General features: G+C 50.2%; 2 protein-coding genes across 4 annotated transcripts in view; one reads left to right on the top strand and one right to left on the bottom strand.

Annotated features, from left to right (window-relative positions):
• CARHSP1 (calcium regulated heat stable protein 1) overlaps positions 1-25,758 on the top strand; it is a 1,067,514-nt gene that overhangs the window by 48,019 nt on the left and 993,737 nt on the right. The gene's annotated exons all lie outside the window — the stretch shown is intronic.
• Positions 1-25,758, bottom strand: part of ABAT (4-aminobutyrate aminotransferase) — a 57,259-nt gene that overhangs the window by 17,165 nt on the left and 14,336 nt on the right. The window contains exons 1-5 of one of the 2 annotated variants that reach the window (XM_049768471.1): positions 21,143-21,278; positions 12,530-12,640; positions 8,545-8,642; positions 5,675-5,704; positions 4,148-4,265 (exon numbers count right to left, since the gene is read on the bottom strand). In XM_049768471.1, the coding sequence (XP_049624428.1) occupies positions 4,148-4,265; positions 5,675-5,704; positions 8,545-8,642; positions 12,530-12,599 (316 nt within the window). In that variant the 5' untranslated portion in view covers positions 12,600-12,640; positions 21,143-21,278. Of the gene's footprint in view, positions 1-4,147; positions 4,266-5,674; positions 5,705-8,544; positions 8,643-12,529; positions 12,641-21,142; positions 21,279-25,758 lie in introns of those variants that run through there. The other variant, XM_049768470.1, reaches the window with a different exon arrangement.

Below are 25,758 nucleotides of genomic sequence, written 5' to 3'. Positions count from 1 at the left end.
GCTAGAAGTAACCCTTGAGCATCACTGAGTATGGCACACACACACACACACACACACACACACACACACACACACACACACACACACACACACGAATTTCATGGGGCCAGAGCAACAGCACAGCAGGGAAGATACCTGCTTGCCTTAAACACAGCTGACCAGTAAGATTTGCCGTTATATATTCTAATAAATGTCTGTCATTTAAAAAAAAAAACACAGCTGACCGGAATTCAATTCCCAAAATCCTTATTGACAGGAGTGATTCCTCGGTGCAGAGGTAGGGGTAACCCCTGAGCATGTCCCAATGTGGCCAGAAAGCCAAAAAGAAAGAAACTTCGAATCCATAAACAAGAAGCCAGTCCAAGAATCTTGGAGCTGGGGGCCGGAGAGATAACACAGCAGTAGGGCATTTGCCTTGCATGCAGCCGATTCAGGAGGGACAGTGGTTTGAGTCCTGGCATCCCATATGGTACCCGGAGCTAGACAGGAACCATTTCTAAGCACAGAGCTTGGAGTAACCCCTGAGGGCCGTCGGGTGTGATCCAGAATGGACGGTGATTTGAATCCCGACATCCCATAAGGTCCCCCAGCCTGCCAGAGGTGATTTCTGAGTGCTGAGCCAGGAGTGATCCCTAAGCACTGCTGGGTGTGGCCCCCAAATCAATCAATAAATATAAAACTTTTTTTTTTTTTTTTTGGTTTTTGGGCCACACCCGGTGACGCTCAGGGGTTACTCCTGGCTATGCGCTCAGAAGTCGCTCCTGGCTTGGGGGACCATATGGGACGCCGGGGGATCGAACCGCGGTCCGTCTCCTAGGCTAGCGCAGGTAAGGCAGGCACCTTACCTCGAGCGCCACCGCCCGGCCCCAAATATAAAACTTTTGATCTCCAAGTCCGTGATAGTTTTCTCTGGTTTTGGGGTCACACCCAGCATTATTTAGGGGCTACTCCTGGGTCTACGCTCAGAAATCACTCCTGGCAGGCTCGACGGATCATATGGATGCTGGGATTCAAACCACCGTCCTTTTGCATGCAAGGCAAATGCACTACCTCCATGCTATCTCTCCGGCCCGATTATTTTTTGGGTCACACCTGGCGCTGCTCAGGGGCCACTTCTGGCTGTATACTCAGAAATTGGCCCTGGCAGGATGAGGGACCATATGAGATGCTGGGAATCGAGCCAGGTCCCTCCCAGGTCAGCCACATGCAAGGCAAACGCCCCAATGCGGTGCTATCTCTCCGGCCCACCAACTTGCTTTTGGACTTAAACTTATTTACTTTGAAGGGGAACTTTATGTGGTCTGCTCGAGGCTGTGTCTGGGCTCTGCTAGGCAAGTTCAGACTGGAGGGTCTTTAAGATTCAGCTTGGGGGCTAGCGAGATCGCATGGAGGTAAGGCGTTTGCCTTCCATGCAGAAGGACCGTGGTTCGAATCCCAGCATCCCATATGGTCCCCTGTGCCTGCCAGGGGGGATTTCTGAGCGTAGAGCCAGGAGTAATCCCTGAACGCTGCTGGGTGTGACCCAAACACCAAAAAAAAAAAAAAAAAAGATCCAGCTTGGGAGTTGGAGATGAGCTCACTGGGGAACTTTCTCACCCAGACAGGAAAGTCTAGTCGAGGCTTAATTGCAAGTGTGAGATGGCAAAATAAGGGGGAGAGTCCTGAACATTCTACCTTCTCTCCTAGCAGCTCCTCACCCTCCACTGTCCTCCCCAAACCTCCTCCTCCTCCCAGGCGCTGTGCCAGGCTTCAGTGCGCCTGTAGCTGGGCAGGGACACTCTGCCTCCCCCCCACACACACACACCGCTTCATCCTGGGGAGACGTCTGTCTGGCTTCCTATCACTCTGCCTGGTGCTGGGAACGTGGCTGCTGCAGTAGATAAGCCGGTTCCAGGGGAATCTCATTAAACCAGAGGGACAGTTACTTTATTGGCTTCTGCAGGAGAGCCACAGAGGGACACCCCCCCCCTTCCCAAACAGGGCAGCTGTCCAGGGGTGCCCAGGGCCTAAGCTCAGGAGATTGATGATTCAAGCCCTCGGTTTCTTGGATGTGGGGGACATACCCTCAATGACAGGGACTGGGGGCTATGAAAGTACCCAAGTTGCAATACCAATGCTGCATAGTCCCCCCCAAGAAAAACAGTGGATGTGGCCTTGAAGCACCATAAGGTGTCCCTTTCTTCCTAGGTAACTTGACCTTACCTGCAAGACCCCGCCCATTCTTGGGAGGGGTCTTGGAAAAGGTAGATAAAGCCTTTGACACAGGGGATTAGTCTCTGGCCTTTTGGTGTTTGGCCAGCATGGAGGTCAAATAGAAGATGGCTGAAAGGAGTTAAGATGCAGGGCTAGCTAAGAATAGCAAATGCTTAAAAGGTTATGATATAGGCCACACATGTGGTGGATAGGGCATGAATAAAGTTGATGCTTCCTGATGCCTGTCTCTGGATGAGACTGATTCTGCCATTCACCTAAACCTGGGACCCACCAGCTGAATGGGGATTGCAGAGCCACGTGGCCTGGGGTGGCAGAGAAAGATCCCTCCATCCATCCTTCTCCATCCAGATCCATCACTACACCTTGTGACCTCCAACAATGCAAAACTTTATCAGAATCCATCACTGGGTCTGACCACTGAACTGCACAGCCAGATTGGCCCAAGGTCACTGGGACCTACTTCCAAGACCCCCCTGCTCAACACTGCCTGGGAAACAGACCCTGCAACCTCTTGAACCCTGGATCCTGTTGACGGGTCTGGAGAGACCGTGAGGCCCAAGGTGGGGGTACTTGTAGGGTGTACAGAGCCAACAGGAAGTGGTGCGGGGCAAACAGTGGGAGACTACTTTCACCTGGAAATCAACCCTGAGAGGGCCTTGCAGGCAGCTGAGCCCCCACAACCCTGTGCAGGTCCCCCCCCCAGCACTGCCAGGGATTACTCCTGAGCATAAAGTAAAGAAGGGGAGCAGCCAGGATGTGGTCCAACCCTATCCTCTCACTCCTCACCCCTAAACCAAAGAAGATGAGAACTAATAGGTATCTCAGGGGACAGGTGAGCAGCTGAGGGGGAGCAGACGCTGCCCATTCAGGTTTCACCCACAGGGGGCTCCATGGCGCTCTCAGATTGGGGAGCACAGAGGCGGCAGGAAACTGCTCTTCCCAGGCACCCCACAGCACCCTAGCAAGCCTCACAGCTACAAGTCAAGCGTCCTCAGGGTGAGGCTGAAGACCCAGACCCTGAGGCTTCTCCTCCAGCCCACCAGGCGAGGTAACTGTCTCTCCCCCAGCTGCAGGGTGACAGAGGGGGTGGGTGGTTGGGGGAGTGATGACATGGACTCCAGCTGCTGTGGCTCTGATAAACCACACAGGAAACCAGAAGCAAACACCTTGGGTTCCTGTCTGGGGCTGCTGGAGACCAGGCACAGGGGTTCCAGCTAGGCTCAATTCTGGGGTGGAAGCTTGGTCTCTGGTGTCTGGTGGACATTCATGTCCTATTGTTTCCCCCCACACACACACACCCCAACACTCTTGGCCAGGGGTGGCAAACACGAGGCTCTCGAACCGAACGCGGCTCCCAGCCAAATGAATGCGGCTCTTTGCCTCTTTTGTGTTTAATGTATTATTGTTAAAATTATATGCTTTTATGTGAGTGTTTATTTTGGCAGGTCACTGCGTGGTGTGGCTCTCTGACTCTCACAGTTTAAAATTTTGGCTCTTTGTGTCGAAGTTGTTCGCCACCCCTGTGCTCTTGGCTCTCCTCTTCCCACTCCTGGTACAGAACACCTGCCTCAGGCTCCTCCTGCAGAAAACCCTGCAAGGGACCAAATTCCTCCTCTTGCTTTCCTTGCAAGTGATGAACTCCCACTGCTCTATCCCACTGCTCTATCCTTCTACACACACACACACACACACACACACACACACACACACACACACACGAACACAGATCCATTAAGTACTGGCTGGGTTGGGGACAGTCTTCAAGCTCAAACCTAACAAATTCCTGGCCATGCACAAACCCACAACAAATGACTTGATCCCTTTTCTCTGCTTTCAGGATCATGTCATCAGGTGCCACCCAAAGCCAGGCCTTGCCAGGGAGCTGTTATGGCGAGGAGAGAGGGCGGCACTGAGGGCCCTGCTTGCTTCTCACCTATGGGCACGGAGGAGATCTGGGAGTACAAGTCCAGCATCCGGTTGCCGTCCACATCCACAAGGTAGTTGCCACGACTTTCCTCGTAGTTGCAGAAGAAATGCACGGCCTCTGCGTTCTGGGGGAGACATGGGTCAGGTGCACCCAAGAGCGGAGTTGGGGGGGGGGGCAGGGGCTGCCCCTTCTGGTGGCCCAGAAGAGTCCGTGAGCGTCTGGGTGCCTCACCCCCTGGGATTGTGACCCAGACGGTTTGCTGAGTTAGGACTGGTTCTTGGTGACCAGTTCCCAACCTGTCTTACTGATCAGAGCCCAAAAGGTAAAGCAATGCATTTATTTATTCTTTTTTTTTTGTTTTGTTTTGTTTTTGGGCCACACCTGGCAGTGCTCAGGGGTTACTCCTGGCTGTCTGCTCAGAAATAGCTCCTGGCGGGGCCGGGCGGTGGCGCTAAAGGTAAGGTGCCTGCCTTGCCTGCGCTAGTCTTGGACGGACCGCGGTTCGATCCCCCGGTGTCCCATATGGTCCCCCAAGCCAGGAGCAACTTCTGAGCACATAGCCAGGAGTAACCCCTGAGCTTTACCGGGTGTGGCCCAAAAACCAAAAAAAAAAAAAGAAAGAAATAGCTCCTGGCAGGCACAGGGGACCATATGGGACACCGGGATTCGAACCAACCACCTTTGGTCCTGGATCGGCTGCTTGCAAGGCAAACACCGCTGTGCTATCTCTCCGGGCCCCGCATTTATTTATTCTTTGAGTTTGGGGGCCATACCCAGTAGGGTACTAGGTTTATAGAGGGTTCCACACTCAGGGATCACTCCTGATGGGGCTCAGAGAACCCTAGTTTCATATGAGGCAAGCACCCTCTCTATTTTATTATCTCTATGGGGGTAATAAAAATGTATCCCTTTTGCAGGAATAAATTTAATGCAGATTTTGATAATATCGAGGTAGGGTAACTGCTAATGAAACTAAATAGTCAAGAAAGAGAAAGGAAGAAAGAAAAAAAAATAAAGAAGGAAACCTCAATATAGTGACAGGAATACAAAAGGCACAATCCATTTAGAAGGATGAAAAACATACTGAATATATTCTCCAACCACTGTGAAATGAAACCTGGAATCAATAACAGAACAGAATGTGGATATTTCACCCAAAATGTGGAAATTAAACAATATATAAATAACTAGTGTGAGTGCCTAAAAAAACTACAGGGGACATGAGGATAATAAAAAGGGTTTGGAACAAAAGTGAATGGCTTTAAAGAAAAGGCAATAGGCCTGGAGCAATAGCACAGTGGTAGGGCGTTTGCCACCCAGGACAGAACCGGGTTCAATCCCCGGCATACCATATGGTCCTCTGAGCCTGCTAGGAGCAATTTCTGAGCGCAGAGCCAAGAGTAACCCCCTGAGCATCGCTGGATGTGGCCCCAAAGAAACAAAACAAAAAATTAAAAAAGGCAAAGCCAAGCCAGGGCAGATAAGGGAGGTCAAGGGAGAAAGCAGGTGAGGGAGAAGCCCTCAGCAACTCACCTGAATGATATTCAGCTGTTTCATTAATTCCTGCAGACAAGAAGAGAACTGGAGTAAGAACATATTCTTATCAGCAAAGCTTAAGCTCTGTGCTAGCTTTGCAAGTCTTGGGGTTCTGTGGACTCTGTTAGTGAGTTTGGGGGCCAGAGTAATAGCACAGCAGGCAGGACAATAAGCTTGTATGTGGCTGAGCAGGGGTTAGATCCCCAGAACGAACCCCAGATGACCTACCAAGTTCACCAGGAGTAATCCCTGAGCACAAAGCCAGGAGGAAGCCCAGAGCACTGCCAGGAATGACTCCAAAATAAACAGAGCAAAACATAAAATGGAACCAGTCCATTTGGGGGGCTGCTGAGAGGCTCAAAGGGCTGAATATCGGGGGACCAGGTTTTTTTTTCTGGTTTTCGGGTCCACACCCGGCAACGTTCTACACTCAGAAAAACGCTCCTGGCAGGTTCGGGGGACCATATGGGATGCCAATTTCGAACCACCGTCCTTCTGCATGCAAGGCAAATGCCTTACCTCCACGCTATCTCTCCAGCCCCGGGGGACCAGGTTTAATCTCCGGCACTGCATTATCCCCTGAGTACCGCAGTGTATGTTCCTCAATATTATCAACCTTTTTCTTAATTTATTTTGACTTCTGGGTGCCAGGGATTGAACTTGGGCTGGCTGCGTGCAAGGCAGGGTGCCCTACCTGCTATTTTAAATAAGTTGTGTTTTTTGTTTTGTTCTGTTTTTGTGCCACATCCAGTGGTGCCAGGGCTGACTCCTAAGATCTGTGCTCAAGAATCACTCCTGGGGGCCCGGAGAGATAGCACAGCGGCGTTTGCCTTGCAAGTAGCCGATCCAGGACCAAAGGTGGTTGGTTCGAATCCCGGTGTCCCATGTGGTCCCCGTGCCTGCCAGGAGCTATTTCTGAGCAGACAGCCAGGAGTAACCCCTGAGCACCGCTGGGTGTGGCCCCAAAACAAAACAAAACAAAAAAAGAATCACTCCTGGTGGCCTCGGAGGGGACTTTATGGAATGCTGGTGGTCGAACCTGGACCGACTGTGTGCAAGGCAAATGTCTTACCTGTGTGTTATTTATCTTGCCCTGTTTTAAATAATTTTAAACATTTTTACTCAAAGGGAATCTAACCCCTCTTGTTGAATGACCAATAATACAGCACAAAAAGGTTTTTAGGCCTTTGGTTGATAACAGTGATGTGGACTAACATACAACACCAAGAAATGTAAGCTCCTTTCTCTAGTGTCCATAAGAGCAAAGCCTTTCTTTATTGTTTAGGGGAGAGGGAAGGCTTTCACACCCCATTAGGAAAAAATCAAGTCAACTCACAATATAAATGTGCCTGTCTCAGAACCAATTCTTTTTTTTTTTTTTTTCCAGAACTATTTCTAACTGTTAGCAGACCAGGCCATCAACCATCTGTGCTAGTCTGTGAAGGAAATAAGGAAAGCAGATGAACTGCTTCCATAGTCCAGAGATTTCATCTCTAAAAATAACTCTCAGCAGAATCGACTTTAATCACTAGGATCACAGAATTAGGCAGTTAGTGGCACAATACGTACAAAATATCATTCATGAGCTGGAACAATTACTAGCGAGTCTTTGACTCCTTATTACTAACTGAACATCCACTTTCTCCAGCAGAAACATGCACAGGAGAGGTCTCTTATCTTGTAAGAAAAAAAAAAATCTCACAAAATTACCATCACCCCAGAAATGTCTGGATTGATGAATTAGCGGCAGTAACAGAAGTGCCTGCCATTAGCTTGTTTTGTAAAAAAAAAAAAAAAAGAGAGAGAGAGAGAGAGAGAGAGAGAGAGAGAGAGAGAGAGAGAGAGAGAGAGAGAGAGACTGCAGATAAATTCTGCAAAAGGTGCAAAGCAGCAAGTCCAAATGTGCAGAAGAAGGTAGGTCCCACTTTGAAATGGTTTTCTGTTTTTTGTTTTTGTGCCACAATTGTTGATGCTCAGGAATCATTCCCGGCAGGCTTGGGAAAATCTACCTACCGAGATGCTGGGGATTGAACCTGAGTCAGGAGCATTCAAAGTAAATGTCCCACCTGCCGTGCTATCGCTCTAGTCCCTGAAGTTGTTTTGCCAACATCAGACACAGCATTGGGTATACCCAGGAAAGAAGCAAGGAAGGCCCCTCTGTTCTGCATGCATGAGGTCCTTGGGCTTTGGGGAACCCCCAACCACTCTCCTCCCATGAGTTCTGCTATCCCAAGCCTTGTGACCTGGCACCCCATATGCCTTGTCTTTGTGTGTGTGTGTGTGTGTGTGTGGTTTTTGGGCCACACCCGGCGGTGCTCAGGGGTTACTCCCGGCTGTCTGCTCAGAAATAGCTCCTGGCAGGCACGGGGGACCACATGGGACACCAGGATTCGAACCAACCACCTTTGGTCCTGGATCGGCTGCTTGCAAGGCAAACGCCGCTGTGCTATCTCTCTGGGCCCCATATGTCTTGTCTTTACTTTTTCCCTCTCGACACGGCTTCAGAAGCCACACTTTGGACCAATCAGGTATTTGGGGGCCATTCAAGGTCAAGTTGAAGGGCATTTGCTGCCCCTCCAACCCATTCTCTCAGTGAGGGCACGGGTTTAGTTTGACCCAGAGTGTGCAGCTTTCCAGCACGGGCTCCTCCAGATGCTGAGGGCCACTCGCTTGCTGTCTCCAAAATTCTCCAAGCTGGAGGATGAACCCCCCCAAAGCAGACGCACCCCATGCCTGCTGTGCCTCTTCTTGAGAGCCCTCCCTGAAGGAGCCATGCAGGATGTCATGAGCCCCAACTGTGTCCAGTTGTCATGCCAAGTGTCCCATCTCGATATTTACATCCCCACCGGCAGGGGCGCCGCACATACCTGGGATTTGGGTCCTGGGACCTCAGTCTTCATAAGAGGCCCATCGTAGTCACACTCCAAGTCCACCTTGGCAGCTGCTTGACTGATGTTTCTGTTTCCTGCAGCAAAGCCAGGGGAGGGCGGAGAAGGTGGGGGGCAGGCATAAGGACTCTGTCTCGGACCCTGACCTCTTGTAGCCAGTCCACTCCAACATTATACCTGCTACACCTGGACACCTCCAGACCCTAACGCTTTACAAGCCAGGAAGGAGGGACTGGGGTCAAAGCATAGTGGGAAGGGAGTTTACCTTACACCTGGGCATCCCCGAGGGTTCCCTGAGCATCGACAGGTATGACCCCAAAACCAAAACCAACAAAACTTTTATTCCCAAATCATTTGAAACTTTTGGTGTTTTTGTTTGTTTGTTTGTTTTGGTTTTTGGGTTATACCCAGTGGTGCTAGAAATTGCCCTTGGCAGGCTCAAGGGACCTTATGGGATGTTGGGTTTCGAACCACCATCTGACTTGAATTGGCTGCTAGCAAAGGCAAAAAAATGCCCTACCACTGAGCTATCTCTCTGGCCCCTTGTGGTGATTTCTTTGTTTTTGTTTTGCTCAGTAATAAACATCCAGAAGCTGTTTCCTTCCCAACACAACCACAAAAGGAAGGAACTTGGTTTTATTTCGGTTTCATAGAAGAAAAAAGAAAATCACCACCAGGAAACAATAATCCTGAGGAACTACTCTCTTCCCTCCCTCTAGCACACAACCTTGCCAAACAATACAAAGCCCCAGGCATTAAAAAAAAAAAAAGAGAACACAACAACTTAAGTGCATTCTTAATTTTCCATAATTGCTCCAGAGATCAAAGGCTTTTCCTGAATTAGTTATGTAATAAAAGCCATGCACTTTGGTCACCAAGTCTAGTTAAAAATCCAAAACTATTTTTTTTTAAGGCAAAAAAGAAACTGGCCTTTATTGCCTCTGTTTCATCTAGGGAATCAAAACAGAATTCCTCAAGCGCTAATTTCCTGCAGAGTTAAAGGTCACATAGCCCGTGGGGTTTGGGGGTGGTTTGTGCAAAGTTTAGTCAAGTGGCTTTTCCTCTGCCCAAAGACAGATTCCAACCAGATCTGCAAGAGATGGAGATGTATAAACTGGAATAAAAAATAGTTGGAAATGGGGCCGGAGCGGTGGCCCAAGCGGTAGGTAGGGTGTTTGCTTTGCACGCAGCTGACCCAGGACAGACCTCGGTTCGATCCCCCCAAGCCAGGAGCGATTTCTGAGCGCATAGCCAGGAGTAACCCCTGAGCATCACCAAGTGTAGCTGAAAAACGAAAAGAAAAAAAAAGATGGAAGTGGGGGAGCAAAAGCACAGTGGGGAGGGTATTTGCATTGCTCACAACCAGTCTGGGTTCAATCCCCAGCATTCCCCCCCCCCCCCAAAAAAAAAAGAAAACATGAAGGTGGGATGGATAGTAGGGGGTCTGGTGCTTATTTTATGGTCTACTGATAGCCACTCAGAGTGACCCCCAGGCACAAAACTGGGGGCCAGTAGCCTCTGAGCTCTGCTGGAATAGCCTCAACCTACACACCTCCTTCCACCCCCTCAAAAAAAAAAAAAAACAATTAGGTGGGGCTGACAGTTGCAAAGGAGATAAGATTTCGGAGAAGAAAAAGCTGTGCAAATAAGGCCCAGGATCCTCAGCTGGACTTCTGCCAGGAGTGCCAAACACTTGTGCGGTGGAGGGGAGCCACATCCGTTTATGGCTCCGAGGGTAAAGGTTAAGGGGTAGAAAGATGTGCAGAGTTGCTTTATGAGCCCGAGTTAAAGATTAAACAGAGAGCACCGCCTGGCCTGCCAAGGGGGGCCAGTGAGGTCACTAGACCCGGGTCTCTCTGACCCATGCAGATAGGATCTGTGTTCTGTCAGGCGCTGTATGTATGTATATAAGGGCCGGGCCTCTCGCCCCATTATTTGTGCACGAAAGTGCTGGCTCATTCCAACCACATTCCTGCTGGCTTTGCTTCCTTGGCTTGGATAGAAATCAGCTGCGTAAGCTCTGTTTCCCAGACAGCCCTTGCCGAGGTGAAAAAGCTTCAGAAATACTGAATACCCTGTCTGAGCCATTTGCCAGTTTGTGTGACCCTGGACAGATTAATCATCTTCTCTGGCCTTTCCTGTCTTCTTTTTTTTTTTTCCAAGATGAGAGATTTTTTTGGATCACACCTGGCCATGCTCAGGGCTTACTCCTGGCTCTGCACTCAGGAATCACTCCTGGTGGTAGTCCTCAAGGGACAATATGGGATGCCGGAGATCAAATCCGGGTCAGCCACATACTATCTCTCCCTACCTCCATCTTCCACTCCCCTCCTTTAAGGCTATTTTTTTTTTGGAGGGGGGGCACACCTGGTGGTGCTCAGGGATTACTTCTGGCTCTGCTCAGAAATCGTTCCTGGCTTGGGGGACCATATGAGATGGCAGGGATTGATCAGGTCCGTCAAGGCAAACGCCATATCACTATGCTACCACTCCAGTTGCCCTCCAGGGCTATTTATTAATTGGGGCCACACCCAGCTGTGCTCAGGCTCTGCATTCAAGGACCATAAGGATGTCAAGGATTGAATCCAGGTTGGCTCTGTGCAAGGCATAATACCCTCCCCCACTGTATTATCGTTCTGGCCCCCTACCCTAACTCATCCCCACCTCTCCCAAAGGGGTCACACCTGGCTGTGCTCTGGGGTGACTCCTGGCTCTGCGCTCAGAAATCACTCCTGGCAGACTTGATGGACCATATAGGATGCTGGCATTCAAAGCATCCTCCGTCCTGGATCAGCTGATTGCAAGGCAAACGCCCTACTACTGTGTTATCTCTCAGGCCCTGTTTATTTTTTTAATCTTTTACTTACTTATTTTTATTTGGCTTCTGGGCCACACCCAGCAGTGCTCAGGGGTTACTCCTGACTCTGCACTCAGGATACACTTTGCCTGTGCTTAGGGGACACTATGGGAATGCCAGAGATCGAACCCAGGTTGGCTGCTGGCAAGGCAAGTGCACTGATCTTTGCTTTTTATTTTTTCATCTGTTTTGATAACATATTCATTGAGGAAAATATTAATTAGCAACAATTAAAAGAAATCCAAAACCACATCTATTTTCACCATCCAGACATGACCACTCTGGTCTTCTGTTAACCTCATTGGCATTACCCAGATCCTATGAACAATTTCTTTCCCTTTTCTCTCTCTCTCTCTCTCTCTCTCTCTCTCTCTCTCTCTCTCTCTCTCTCTCTCTCTCTCTCTCTCTCTCTCCCTCCTTTTCTCTCTCTTTTTTACTTTCGAAGCTTATTCCTGGCTCTGTGCTCAAGGATCACCCCTGTCCTATGAACAATTTCTTTCCTTCTCTCTCTCTCTCTCTCTCTCTCTCTCTCTCTCTCTCTCTCTCTCTCCTCTCTCTCTCTCTCTCTCTCTCTCCTTTTCTCTCTCTTTTTTTTACTTTCAAAGCTTATTCCTGGCTCTGTGCTCAGGGATCACTCCTGGCAGTGCTTGGAGGACCCTATGTGGTGCTAGGTATTGAACCCAGCTTGGTCGTGAGCAAGGCAAGTGCATCTTTGCTATACTATCACTTTGGCCTCAGTGCCTGAGCAATCTCTGCTTTCTGAAACAAGTCACAATCCTGCAAGGCTCATTTGGCTTTAAGCAGGTCAGCAGGCAGAAACAGGAGCTTCTAGAAGCTCTTTCAGAAGCTTCTGGTGGCCAAGGAACAATATATGTCCCAGCCAGGCTGCCATCTTGGTTCATGCAGAGAAGGCTCTAAGGGAGATGGGCTCCCAAACACCCACAGAACTGTCCCCCTGGGAGGCTGTGGGGGAGAAGGAGACGGTAAAAGGGGGCTGTGTGAATTGGGTGATGGCTCCTTTCATCCAGAAGGACTCTTCTGGCCCTGGGTCCTAGTCTGAATGGCTACCTGCCCATAGGAGCCAGTGCTGACCAGGACTGGGCTTACCAGGCACGAGCAGGAGGTACTTGTGCTGAAAACTGCGGGCGAGCCGTCGGGCGAGCATCATGGAGACCATGGTCCCTCCAGTGGGAATGAGACCCCGTCACAGCTCCCCTCCTAGAGGGACAGAGAAACATGAGTGAGGCTGAATGGTGATGGATGGGTGAGAGGCCTTTCTTCTCCAGCCCAGGTCACGTGTCTGCAACCCCCTCCAGCTGGCAGGTCTGCAGCTTCAGGATAGCGGTGAGGAGAAAATCCACAGCAGTCAGGTTTCATGAGATATCAGCTTTATTCAGGGCCCTAGCCACCCCATGTGTGGCTTATCATAACCTTTCAAGCCAGATTTATTTCAGCCATCTCTCCTCCTCATGCTTCTCTCTCAATCTATCCTCCAAAATCTCCCCTCTGCCTCTCAGGCTAAACCTTTTGTGACATACCAAAGACCCCTCCCAGAAATGGGCAGGTCTTATTAGCAAGTAAGGTTACACAGGAAGAATGGGGGGTGGGCTAACAAGAGGACAGCAAGGGACAGGGGGTTATCTCCAGGTAAGTACCCATCCCCCAAGTCTCCTTATAGTGGGGATACTGCTGCGGTCAGTCCCTCACTCAGTATTCTTAGTAAAACTGTTACTATCTCCTATACTTCCACCCATCTGTCAGTCTATTATCCTTTATCCATCCATCACTCCATCCTTCCACCAACCCATCTATCAATCCATTTTTCCACCCATCCATTCATCAATACATCTTTCTACCCATCCATCCATCAATCCTTCATTCATCCATCAATCCATCCTTTGACCAATCCATCCATCCTTTATCAACCCATCCTTCCTTCCACCCACCCATCCATCCTTCATCAATCCATCCTTCTACCTATCCATCCATCCATCCATCTATCCATTCATCCTTCTACCCACTCACCCATCAATCCCATCCTTGATTCACTCATTCATCCATCAATCCATCCGTAAGATGACACTCAGCTATTAACCCAAAACCAAGGCATTCCCCCATCTTCCCCTTCTTTTAAATCTCTCTTTTGATATGTAAAAGCCTACTTGGATTACTTGACCTTCCCCCTCCTGGTGTATTGGGAATTGGTTTCATAAAGAAAGAGGAGTTCTGGCTTTTAACTCTGGCAGACACCATGAGGGAGAAGTCATGAGAAGTCACTGACTCCATTACTATCTCCTGACTGGCTTGGCTTATTATTTCTTTGCCACTACCCTGCTTATTCAGACTCGTCCGCACTGGGGTTAAAGATAAGGTGTGTGGGTGACATCATAAACTGAGAGCTTTATCTTACATTTATTCATCCATCACTCCACTCACCCAATCAACTCACCTATTCATTCAATTCATCCTTCCATCATCCATCAATCCTTCCACCCATCTATCCATCGTTCATCTACCCACCCATCTATCAATCCATCCATCTTTCATCCATCCATCCGTCATTCCATCTATACATCCATCCATCCCTTCATCTGCCCATCCTTCACCCATCCATTAATCTTATCCATCCTTCCATCCACCCATCTTTCAACCATCAATCAATCCATCCTTCCACCTATCGATCCATCAATCCATTCATTCTTCATCCATCCATCAATCCACCCTTCCACCCACCCATTCATCCTTCAACTCACCCACTCAACAAACCATGCTTCCATATCCATCATCCATCCCTTCACTCACCCACCCATCAATCCATCCTTCCACCCACATCTTCCATCCTTCATCCATCCATCAGTCCATTCATATATTTCATCCACCCATACTTCATCCATTACTCAGTCCATCCTTCTACTCATCCACCCATCCATTCACACCTATTCATCCACTCACCCACCCATCCATCCATCCATCCATCCATCCATCCATCCATCCATCCATCTACCCATCCACCCATCCACACTGAGTGCACAGCCTGGAATAAGTCCTGAACATTGCTGGGTTTGATCCTCAAAACAAAAAGAAACCCCGAAAAAAAATTAACTATGGGGGCCAGAGAGATAGCATGGCGGTAAAGCGTTTGCCTTGCATGCAGAAGGTCAGTGGTTCGAATCCCGGGCATCCCCATATGGTCCTCTGAGCCTGCCAGGAGCGATTTCTGAGTATAGGAGCAAAAAAAAAAAAAAAAAAAAAAAAATTAACTATGACTTCAGAAAGCAGCCCCCTCCTGCTGCAGTGGTGCCAGGGGGCCTGATGGGTTCCAGGGGGGGTGACAGACTTTCACACCAGACGGTATCCTCGGGGCAGCAGCTGTGCAGGCGGAAGCTGTGCTTGCTCATTCAATCTCAGCCTGGTCACCATCTAGCCCCATTAGCGTGATTCTGCCTTCCCGGAGGGACACGCACAGTAGCAAGCCCAGGCTCTGCTGAAGTGACCACCTGCGCCTGACAGTGGCACAATGAGCCACAGAGGGAGGGAGGCAATACTCGCCTCAAGGACATGCAACTGCCACTGAGTTTAAGCCATGCCCCATCCCCAGTGGGTACCCCGTGAGTGGACAAAGACCCGACATACTTCCTCCCTTCGCTTCAGAACTACCAAACTGAACCCAGCCGGCCATAGCCACACACTGAGCTCTTATGACTGGGGTCTCTGAGGCAAGGAAGAGATAAAGTCCTCTGCCCTGGAATGATGGAAAAAAGGGGGGATATCAGTTCAGGAGGAGCCTTAACCACCACCTTGGTGGAATCTTGAAATTGCCCCCAGCAAGAGATGCAGAAAGACCTTCCAGGCTCACTGCAGTAGTGAGTGAGTTCTGGGAGAGAAAGGAGGTAACTGAGGCTGCTGCTATGGGAATGAGTGAATCTGGCCATCTGGGCCCCCTGAATGGTGGCAAAATTTGGGGACCACAGGAGAACGTGTGAGCGGAGAGGAAGGTGGGAAAGCACTTGAAAAGGTCAAAGACTCTGGAAGGTCAAAAAGTAGGAAAGATTGTGGGCTAGAAAAGTCAAGGCCATGGGAGGGAAAGGTCATTGAAAGGTCAAGGACACTGCAAGGTCAAAAGGGGAATGAAGGGGAAAGAAGCATCAAACCTGTTTGCTGGCCCTGGGACGGGGGTGTCACCTTGGGCTGGAACTCAAGAGAAGTTCTCGAGTTCTCGAGAGATGCTGAATCTCTTCCAGCCCCAGGACCCATGAACTGAAGTTAAACTTGAATGGCATTTTTTTTTTTTTTTTGGTTTTTGGTTTTTGGTTTTTTGGGTCACACCTGTCAGCACTCAGGGGTTACTCTTGGCTATGTACTCAGAAGTCATTCCTGGCAGATACAGGGAATGGGATACTGGGATTTTGAACCACCATCAGTCCTGGATTGGCTGCATGCAAGGCAAATGCCCTACCCCTGTGCTATCACTCCCTCTGGCCCATTAAATGACTTAAAAAAAAAAAAAAAGAGCTCTAGGAAATCAGAGGAAGCCAAACCCTGCTTAATTCTGAGGAGGAAAAAAGAGGCCATGGCTTAACACTCAAGCCCTCTAGATGGCAGACAGGTGGACAGATGACCGGATAGATAGACAGATGGACAGCCTTTGTCTGCAGCAGCGCCTGCTAACGCTCATAAACTGGCACTGCTTTTATGATAATATTTTGCCCCAATCAGGGCACAACTTTTAAGTGGAGGAGGCTGCACCCAGCAGTTCTCAAGGACTCTTCGGGGGTGGGGGTCACTCCTGGCAGTGTGTGTGGGTCAAACTGGGGCTTCGAGGCAAGTGCCCTGACCCTGATACTATCTCTCTAGTCCTGCATAAAACTTAAAAAAAAAAAAAAACAATCACACCCAGAGTTCCTGGGGTCCAAAACAATCGGGGTAGGCTGGAGCAATAGTATAGTGGGAGGGTGCGTGCGTTGCAATGTGGCTGACCCAGGTTCGATCCCTGGCATCCCAGAGTCCCCATAGAACACCACCAGGAATAAATCCTGAGCATAGAGTTAGGAGTAACCCATGAGCTCAGCTGGGTGTCTCAAACCTCCACAAAACAACAAAAACAAAATTGGGGTGTTCTGGTTTTACAGTGAGCTACGGTAATTCTGGGTTACCAACCATGCCCAGGGAAACAGGGTGTGGGGAATCCAGCCAAGAAAGTCTCCCCAGGGCAAAGGCTGGAATGGAGGGACTGGAGGGTATGGCAGGAGGAAGCAGGGGTACAGACCAGGATGTGCTCTGTTCCTCTGTTCCCACGTTTCTGGGGTGTCTTGGGGAGCCCCAGGCATGCTGCAGAGTCAAGCCAAGCCTTGCTGGTGTCCCTAAGTTCCTGTGGGTGGGCTGGGGAAGGGGGGCTGGCCCAAAGCAAATGGGGGTCAGTGTCTGAAGCAAAGAGAAAGAAAAAGCCTGTTCAGGCTGGGCAGCCAACAAACAGTCCACTGATTCTCAGCCCAGCTATAGCCACTAATCCCCTACCACTGCTCAGAAGCTCCTCGGACGTATCAGAACTTTCCAGAACCTTGAAGGCTCTTGGGGCCCGGGCGGGGTGGCGCTAAAGGTAAGGTGCCTGCCTTGCCTGCGCTAGCCTTGGACGGACCGAGGTTCGATCCCCCGGTGTCCCATATGGTCCCCCCAATGCCAGGAGCAACTTCTGAGCGCATAGCCAGGAGTGACCCCTGAGCGTTACTGGGTGTGGCCCAAAAACCAAAAACAAAAACAAAAAACAAACAAAAAAAAAAACCTTGAAGGCTCTTTCATGTGGGAGTGTCTGCGGGCAGCAGTGGATTTATGAATGGATGCCCAGAGGTTCAGGGCTGGACTGACATCCCTCACCCAGGAGGCAGAGATGGAGGAAGAGAATCAGAGAAGATTAGCTACAGGCACAAGGACACAGGGCATGGGGCAGTGTTACCCCTCCCCAACTGATCTCACCTGGATGGGAGGGGTCTGTGGTTGCTAATAGAGAGGTTGTCTGGGGGCTGTAAAGAGGATTCAGAGGATTTCAGAAAGGGATTCAGCAGGAAGCCTCAGAAGAGAAGAAGCATAAAATTTAGGTGCAGGGCTGCTTACGGAGCCTGCTTAAAAGGTTAGCTTAGAAGCCACACATGATGGCTAAGGCTTATTAAAATAAAGCTTCATGTTTCCTGAAATCTGACTGCTGTGGGTCATTTCCTCGCTGCTACCTTGAACCTGCTGGCTGGAAGGGTTGCAGGTGCCTGGCCCAGGCTAGCCGAGAAAGGCCTCAATCTCCATCCATCCTCTATCAAACTGGGGCTGCCAGGCAAGTTCCCTGACCCTGACACTATCTTTCTAGTCTTGCAGGAAACTTAAGAAGGAAAAACAACACACCTAGAGTTACTGGGGTCCAAAACAATCTGAGTAGGCTAGAGCAATAGTATAGAGGGCTGAAAGGATTGCAGGTGCCTGGCGCAGGCTAGCTATCTTCTATCTTCTATCATCCACCGCCATCAAGGACTCTTAATAATTATTTTGTTTGGTTTTTTTGGTCACACCCAGCAGCGCTCAGGGACTACTTCTGACTCTGCTCAGAAATCGCTCCTGGCAGGCTCAGGAGACCCTATGGGATGCCAGGATTTGAACCACCGACCTTCTGCATGCAAGGCAAACACTCTACCTCCATGCTATCTCTCCGGTCCCAAGGACTCTTAATAATTTAATTATTACTTCAGGGCAGGACTAGATTGGGCTCGAAATGGGGGGATTTCACACACACACACACACACACACACACACACTTTTATTTTGTTTTGTTTTGCATTTGTGTTTGGGCCACTTCCAGCAATTTAAGGACACGGACACACACACACACACACACACACACACACACACACACACACACACACACACGCTTTTTTTTGTTTTGTTTTGTGTTTGTGTTTGGGTCACTTCCAGCAGTTTTAGGAGTTACTCCTGGCTCTGCACTCAGGAATAACTCCCAGCAGGCTTTGGGGTGCTAAGGATGATGAACTCGGGTAGCCATGTGCAAGGCAAATGCCCTCCCACTGTGCTATAGCTCTGGCTCCCACACATCGCTTTCTTTCTCCTCCTGCTTGATTTGGGGTCACACGCTCTGGCGCTTGGCAGCTCCTCCAGGGAAGCTGCCATGACTGTGAGATTGTCCCTAGCCCTGGGGCTCTGTCTGGGCTCCCAGATGTTACTAATGTCACTTTCCTCTGCTGAGAAATGAGGCCTGTCCTGGGGTTGTGACAGGGAAGGGAAAAGTGCACACAAGCTGCTTGATCAGGCTCCTGCTCCTCTCATCAGGTTCTCCCATCAGTCCTTGCTGCTCTCGCCTCTTGTCCCCAATACTGAGGCAAATGACCTAGTGCCAGACACCACCTCCAGGAAACCCTCCTGACTCTCAGTCCTGGAGCCCACTGATCTGTGTGGATGACTTGATGGGCCTACCAGGCAGTGCTCAGAGGGCCTGGGGTCTGGTCCCAGAAACCTAACAGTTCAGTGCTCAGGCCTGCTGATGTCGTACCGCTGGGCCTAGTGCTGCTGAGGGCCACAGGGCCATCCATGCCGGGGGCGGAGATTTGGTGCCAGAGATGAAAAGTTAGATCTTGAAGAGAAATTGAGGGAGGAGATAGGGAAGGAGAGAGGGGAGGAATGATGGGGAGAAAAAAAAAAAGGAAAGAAGGGAGGGATGGGATGGGAGGAAGAAGGAAAGAAGGGAGGAGGCAGGAGAGTTGGAAGGAGGGAAGAGAGGAAGGAGAAGAGGAAGGGAGAAGGAAGAAGGGAATGAGAAAGGGAAGAAGGAAAGAAGGAAGGGCAGGAGGGCAGGAAGGAGGAGGGAAGTTGTGTAATGTTAGAGGGCCAGGGTGTTGGTGGGACAGAGGGGGAGGCTCCTCAACATTTGCCCCTCCTGGGAAGACTTAAAACTTTCCAGGAAGCATTTATGCATTAAAGCATTAAGTGAGAAAAGATGCTTAAGGTGCCGAGAGTTTCAGCAGTTCATAGAGGCCTGGGCCAGGAAAGGAGGAAGACCCTGTCTTGTTTTATTTCTGATTTTGGGTCACACCTGGCGATGCTCAGGGCTTCCTCCTGGCTCTGAGCTCAGGATCATTCCTGATGGGGTTCAGGGGACGATTTGCAATGTTGGGGATCGAACCTGAGCACAGGGAGGTGATCAGAAATAATCAGTGACTAGAGTGACACGGTGGGTCCTTCCTCCTTGACAGGAGTTTTTCTAAGGCACAGACAGCTTGGCTTCTGGATCTGTCCTCCCCCCAAGGCAAGGGTCCTGGCACAGAACTGACACTTCCTATACCTCCGACGCTGGGGAATCTGACCCCCAAATGCCCATAACAGGCAAGAACTCAGGGTAGGGCAGGGCAGGACCATACAGGGCCAGGAAGGGCAGGAGCAGCCATTGGCAACAATTCCGAATCTTTTGGCCTCCCACCCTGTCCTCTCCTCTCGGGGAGGAAATGGGACTTTCTAGACCTGTGTCCTGAGCTGGGATAGAAAGGACAGGAATCAGGGATGTGTCTACCCTCGCTTCCATTCCTGTCACTCTCCAGAGCACTGAACAAGAATTCATCATCGCCTGTGCACCCCTAAAATAAAATAAAATAAAATAAACTTGCTCCCTTCTTCTGCCTCAGGGGGCTGCATGGGTGCTTCAGTGGGGGAAAAAGAAGTCCAAACAAACTTCCTCGAGGAACGGATCGAAGAGGTAAAGCTGCAGAGGGTGGGGGCAGCAGTCCCAAATTCCCTCTGCCCCATCCCAGGCAGGTAGTTCTCAGGGACCAGAGGGAACCAAACACGCCCCCTCGATCCTGACGAGGACCCCCCCCCCCTCAGCTTCCCTCTTCCCAGAGATTCAAAGAGGAAAAGATCAACCTGTCTCCACAGCAGAATATAAAGTCTCTCTGGGGGCGTCAGCAGAAACGGCCCTTCAAGGTGACCCCACTTTGTGTCCCTTAGACACATGTTGGGGTCACCTGGAGCCAATCCCTCAGCTCCGGCCCTCCAAGTCTCCTCTGTTCTCACTTTGTCAGAGTCACAGAGTCTCCCTGAGAATTCATCATGGGTGACCGACCCCTTCACAGACACACACATACATACACTCCCCCCAGGCCATGGATTCGGGAACACACAATCACATGCGTGCGCTCACGGTGCTCAGAGACAGCGCCTGCCTGCCTGCCTGCTTGAACTGCTGCCTGCTTCTGCCCAGCCAGAGTCCCTGGGGTAACACCGCCTCCGGTGTGGTCCTTGCTGGAGGTGGAGAGGACGCCAGGGGACCAGCCCCCCACTCCAGAAGATGCTCTGGAGCCAGACAAAGCCCATATCTTGGGCTCAAGTGCAGGAGGGCGGAAGGGACCCCCTGGGAAGTAGCAGACAGCAGACTCAGGAGAGGCTGTACCCAGCTGCCCAAACAGGCCTGGGTGGGTGGGGAGGAGAAGGGCCCAGGAGTAGGGGGAAGAGGAAGAGGAGGAGGAGGAGGAGGAGGAGGAGGAGGAGGAAGGAGAAGACAGACATTGGTGGGGGGGGGGGAGAAGGAAGGGAAGGAAACGCCACGCAGAGCAAAACAAAAGGAAGCCGAAAGGACAAGCAAAATGGGGACAGGCGCAGGCAGAGAGAAAGGGCCTTAGCGTGGGTCCGGGACATTTTAAGCCCTCGATCGTGGGGGAACAGAAAGGCTGCCCTGACCTGGGAACTTGTCTCCTGGCCGCCAGTCCTGGGGTTTCTTCCAGGTTGTTTCTCTCCCAGCCGCAGGAGCACACCCCCTCGGCCGCTGAAGCAGACCACCCCGAAATCTAAATGGCGTCCCCAGGATCTCGCCTGTGCCTTGTGGGGGGCACCTAGGGGGGACCCGGTCATTTCAAGGACCTCCGGGACAAGTGGAGCGGCTCGGGGCTCTCAGAAGCCACCAGATCCCCCTTGGGAGGGGGGTTCGTCCAGTCCATTCCCCGCGATCTCTAAGCTGGGGTCCATGCCAGTCCGCAGGGGGCCAAAAGAGGGGGGGGTAGAGAAAGCAGGAGGGGGAGGGGAGAGGCGGGAGACTCAGCACTTCAGTCGAGGGGGGCTGCTCCTTGGTTGCCATGACGACAGCAAAGGGGTGGGGGCCCCCCAGACCCAGGCTCGCAGAGGGACGTATTTGCTTCTAAATCACCGTGACAGGCTTCACCGAGCTATTACGCTGTTGCCGTGACAACCAATGGATCAACTCGCAGAGGAAATCTATAATTATTACAAGCCAGAGAGCAGCCGGCTCTGCCCAGTAATCAGCACGTTGGGGGCAATTCAATCTGAACTCTGGGGGTGGGTGGTGAGAAGGGGGTTAAGAAATGTAGGGCGCCCCCCTCCCCGACTCCGCCCCCAACTCTTGGAAGATTCAAGCCCAGCATGAATGTCTGGCCGGAGTTGTTGATGTTACAAGATGGGGGGCCCCCTCGGAGAAGAAAAGGCCCCAGAAAATTGCCAACGTTTGACCACTGAAAAACATTCCCCAGGAGTCAGTTGTGGAAATTTCCAAAGCACAGCCAAGTTGAAAGACAGTGACGAGTGAATTCTTGTATATTCACGGATGCGTTTATCGCATCTATATCCCTCCATCATCCATCAGTCCTCTCCAGTTTCTTTCCTTTCTTTTCTTTTTTTTTTTTTTCGGTTTTGCTCAGGGGCTCTTCTTGGCTCTGCACTCAGGAATTATTCCTGGTGGTGCTGAGAGGGCAGGAGCCAGAGGGGGACGCCTGGAATTGGCTGCATGCAAGGCCTTACCTGCTGTGCTATCAACACAGAGTGCCCTGTCCTCTATTTTCTATGCATTTCAAAGTAGCAATTCAGTATCCTTCCCCCTCAAACACTTCACCTTCCATGAAATCCAGAATTTGATCCATTGTGGACAAAAGTCCACAGAGCAATGATAGAGGACAGTAAGGGTCAGAGCAAAGGGTGCTTGGCTTCCACAAGGCTGCCCTGGGTTGGATCCCTGGCACCACATAGAGTCCCCTCAAAAGCCCTGCCAGAAGTGATCCCTGGGTGCAGAGAAAGGAGAAAACTCTGAGCACCTCTAGTTTTGGCCCACGCCTCCCCCACTCTCCTAACCCCGCAAACTACAATGTCATACAGTTCTAGATTATCTAAATAGAAGGCTGATTGCATTTCAGTCAACCTATCCATCCATCCACTCACCCATATATCCATATTTCCTGCCTGTGACAGGAAGTCACCCCTATTTTACAGATGAGAACGAGATGTCACCAAAAGCCAAGGAAATGGGCTGGCTGGACTTCCCTCAACTGCAAAAGGGTATGTTTTTGCTGCCCAGAATAACCTCAGTCTTGGTTTTTTGTATTAATGTTCCTGACTCCGCATTCATGTTCCTGTTCCTCCAAATAAACCTCCAGACCAGAGCGCAGGAAGGAAATACAGATGTGAGTCATGTGCCCACTTTACAATTTCGGTGGTGTCATGACCAAAAAAAAGGATAGACAACAGGGGAAGCCAAAGGTACATACTCAACTACAACCGAGAACACACAAAAACTGTCACCTTAAAACGCCAGGTGAAATCAACCAGATGAAACCAACATGAAATCAACGTGAAATTAACACTGTGAAATTAACACACACACAAAAAAAAAAATTCCCAGGGAAACCCTAGCACTTCCGGGTGAAATTAACATGAAACTGACCAGGGAGATCCCTGGGCCTCACTGTGAAATTAACATGAAACCTACCAGGGAACCACAAGGGCCCGCCCCCAAGGAGAAATCCACGTGAAATTGACGAGGAGAGGCCGGGAGATAGCATGAAGGTAAAGGCGTTTGCCTTGCATGCAGAAGGATGGTGGTTCGAATCCCGGCATTCCATATGGTCCCCCGAACCTGCCAGGAGCGATTTCTGAGTGTAGAGCCAAGAGTAACCCCTGACCGCTGCCGGGTGTGACTTAAAAACAAAAACAAAAACAAAAAACCAAAACAACAACAACAACAAAAAAAAAAAAAGATTGAGGGAAGCTCAGGCAGCCCTCTTCCTGGTGATCCATGTCTTTGTAATCCTGAGTTTGGAGGTTCACAGAAAGTTTCTGTTCTCCTTGCCAAGTTGCAGCCTCAGTGTATGAGGAGATACCCAGAACTGGAATCTCCTCTGCCCTGTTACTAATATAATATCCCCTTCCCTGAAGCAAGAGCCCTCACAGCAGGGAAGTGATTCCAGACAACTGAGAAGCAAGGCTCTCCAGACTTTGACCCCGAGTCCATGGAGCCTGGCCCGACAGCTAACACCAGGGTTCTGTCCCAACGTCCCAGTCACAGGGGCCTGTAAAAATTAACTTTTTTGAGGAGGGAATTTGACTTTTGACACCTGATCTTAAATGATAGGATTAATTAATACATAGTCTTGGATGGTTATCAGTAGAACACTTTGTGCTAACCCTGTACTAACCAGATGCTGGGTGGTGGGTGGTAAGTGGTGGAAATGAGACAGAGGGACAGCGGGTAGGATTGTTGCTTTGCAAGTAGCTGGCCTGGGTTGGGTCTTCCACATACTATATGATCCCCCAAATCACCACCAGGAATAACCTCCTGAGCACTACGGGGTGTCGAACCCAACACCCCCAAGCCCCAAATGCAACTCCCCTGGTAAGGAAGGACCCTGAGGCTTTCTGATTGTTTACTTGTGGTTGCGCCTTAACAATATAAGCTCCGGGCCCGGAGAGATAGCACAGCGGCATTTGCCCTTGCAAGCAGCCGATTCAGGGACCAAAGGTGGTTGGTTCGAATCCCGGTGTCCCGTATGGTCCCCCGTGCCTGCCAGGAGCTATTTCTGAGCAGACAGCCAGGAGTAACCCCTGAGCAATGCCGGGTGTGGCCCAAAAACAAAACAAAAACAACAACAACAAAAAAAACAACAATATAAGCTTCTCTCTGGCAAACTAGTATAAACATCAACCACACCACATCCTGGGCACCTTGAAAGTGACCAAAATGACTGATGTGGGAGGGGGGAGGGAGGTCGGGAACCCTACTCTGTCTCTAGTCATTTTGGGGGGGATGATTTGGGACCATGCATGATCTGATGGTGCTCAGAGGTTTTGTACTCAGGAGTGACCCCTACTGAGCTCAGGGCCTCCATTTATGGTGCTGGGGATCAAACCCAGTAGGCTGTGTGCAAGGTAAGCATCTAATTCGCTGCACTCTCTCTCCAACCTGCACTATCTCTCCAACTGTCCCGCCCCCATTCAGGCAGAAACAGAGGTGTAGAAACAAAAACACAAACTAACCCACGAGAGGAAGAAGGCTGGAAAAAAATAGATTTTCGAATCAGGATTCTGCTTGGTACTCTACTTATTCCTCCCATCTTTCATGTTTGGAATCATTGGCAGTAATCTGAATCATTTAGTATTGAAGGGAAATACTCCCCTAGCTGTATTCCAGGGGGGCTTCAAACTTTTTAAAAGTAGGGGCCGGATTAACGGTCCCTTAGAGAGCTGGAGGGAGCGACTATATGAGCTACTAATCTCCTGCTCACACTGCACATATCTTATATAAATAAAATGAAAACCATTTATAAATAAACAGATCACGCGCCAGGTATTTCAATGGGGAACTGTGGGCCTGCTTTTGGCTAAAGAGATGGTCAATGTTCCGGCTCCATATTTGTCACTTGCCAGCCATAACAAGTGATGCAAGTGGGGCATCAGTTAATCTTGATCTGGTTGGAGATTTCAGATGTTTCATTCTTTTTTTTTATTTTTGCGTTTTTGGGCCACAACCTGGCATTGCTCAGGGAGTTACTCCTGACTGTCTGCTCAGAAATAACTCCCTGGCAGGACAACGTGGGGGGGGGGGCATATGGGACATCCGGGATTCGAACCAACCACCTTTGGTCCTGGATCGGCTGCTTGCAAGGCAAATGCCGCTGTGCTATCTCTCCAGGCCCAGATGTTTCATTCTTGAAAAAGTCTGTTCACAGGCATAAGTGCTACCAAAGATGGTGACCATTTTTGAGTGCATGGTCCCTGATATTTGGATATACACTGAAGTGTATATGCTGGCAGGTATCTTGGCAACCAAACAGAGTTCACTGCTGGCGGGCCAGATCAGACTCCTCTGCGGGCCGCATGTGGCCCAAGGGCCGTAGTTTGAAGACCCCTGCTGTATACCATGATAGCTAGCTATACAATACCAATAAGTCCTGGACAGGAGCTGCTAGGTGGGGATTGAACTCAGGACTCTCACACAACTAGACATGCTGCCCTCCGTCCCAGTCCTGATGTGCTTCATTGATTTCTCCAGATCATCTGCAGTTTGACAAATGACA

The sequence above is a fragment of the Suncus etruscus genome, chromosome 2 (genome assembly GCF_024139225.1).
Source record: "Suncus etruscus isolate mSunEtr1 chromosome 2, mSunEtr1.pri.cur, whole genome shotgun sequence".
NCBI lineage: Eukaryota > Metazoa > Chordata > Mammalia > Eulipotyphla > Soricidae > Suncus > Suncus etruscus.
The sequence above is the reverse complement of the archived record's forward strand: the minus strand, read 5'-3'. Positions and strand labels throughout refer to the sequence as shown.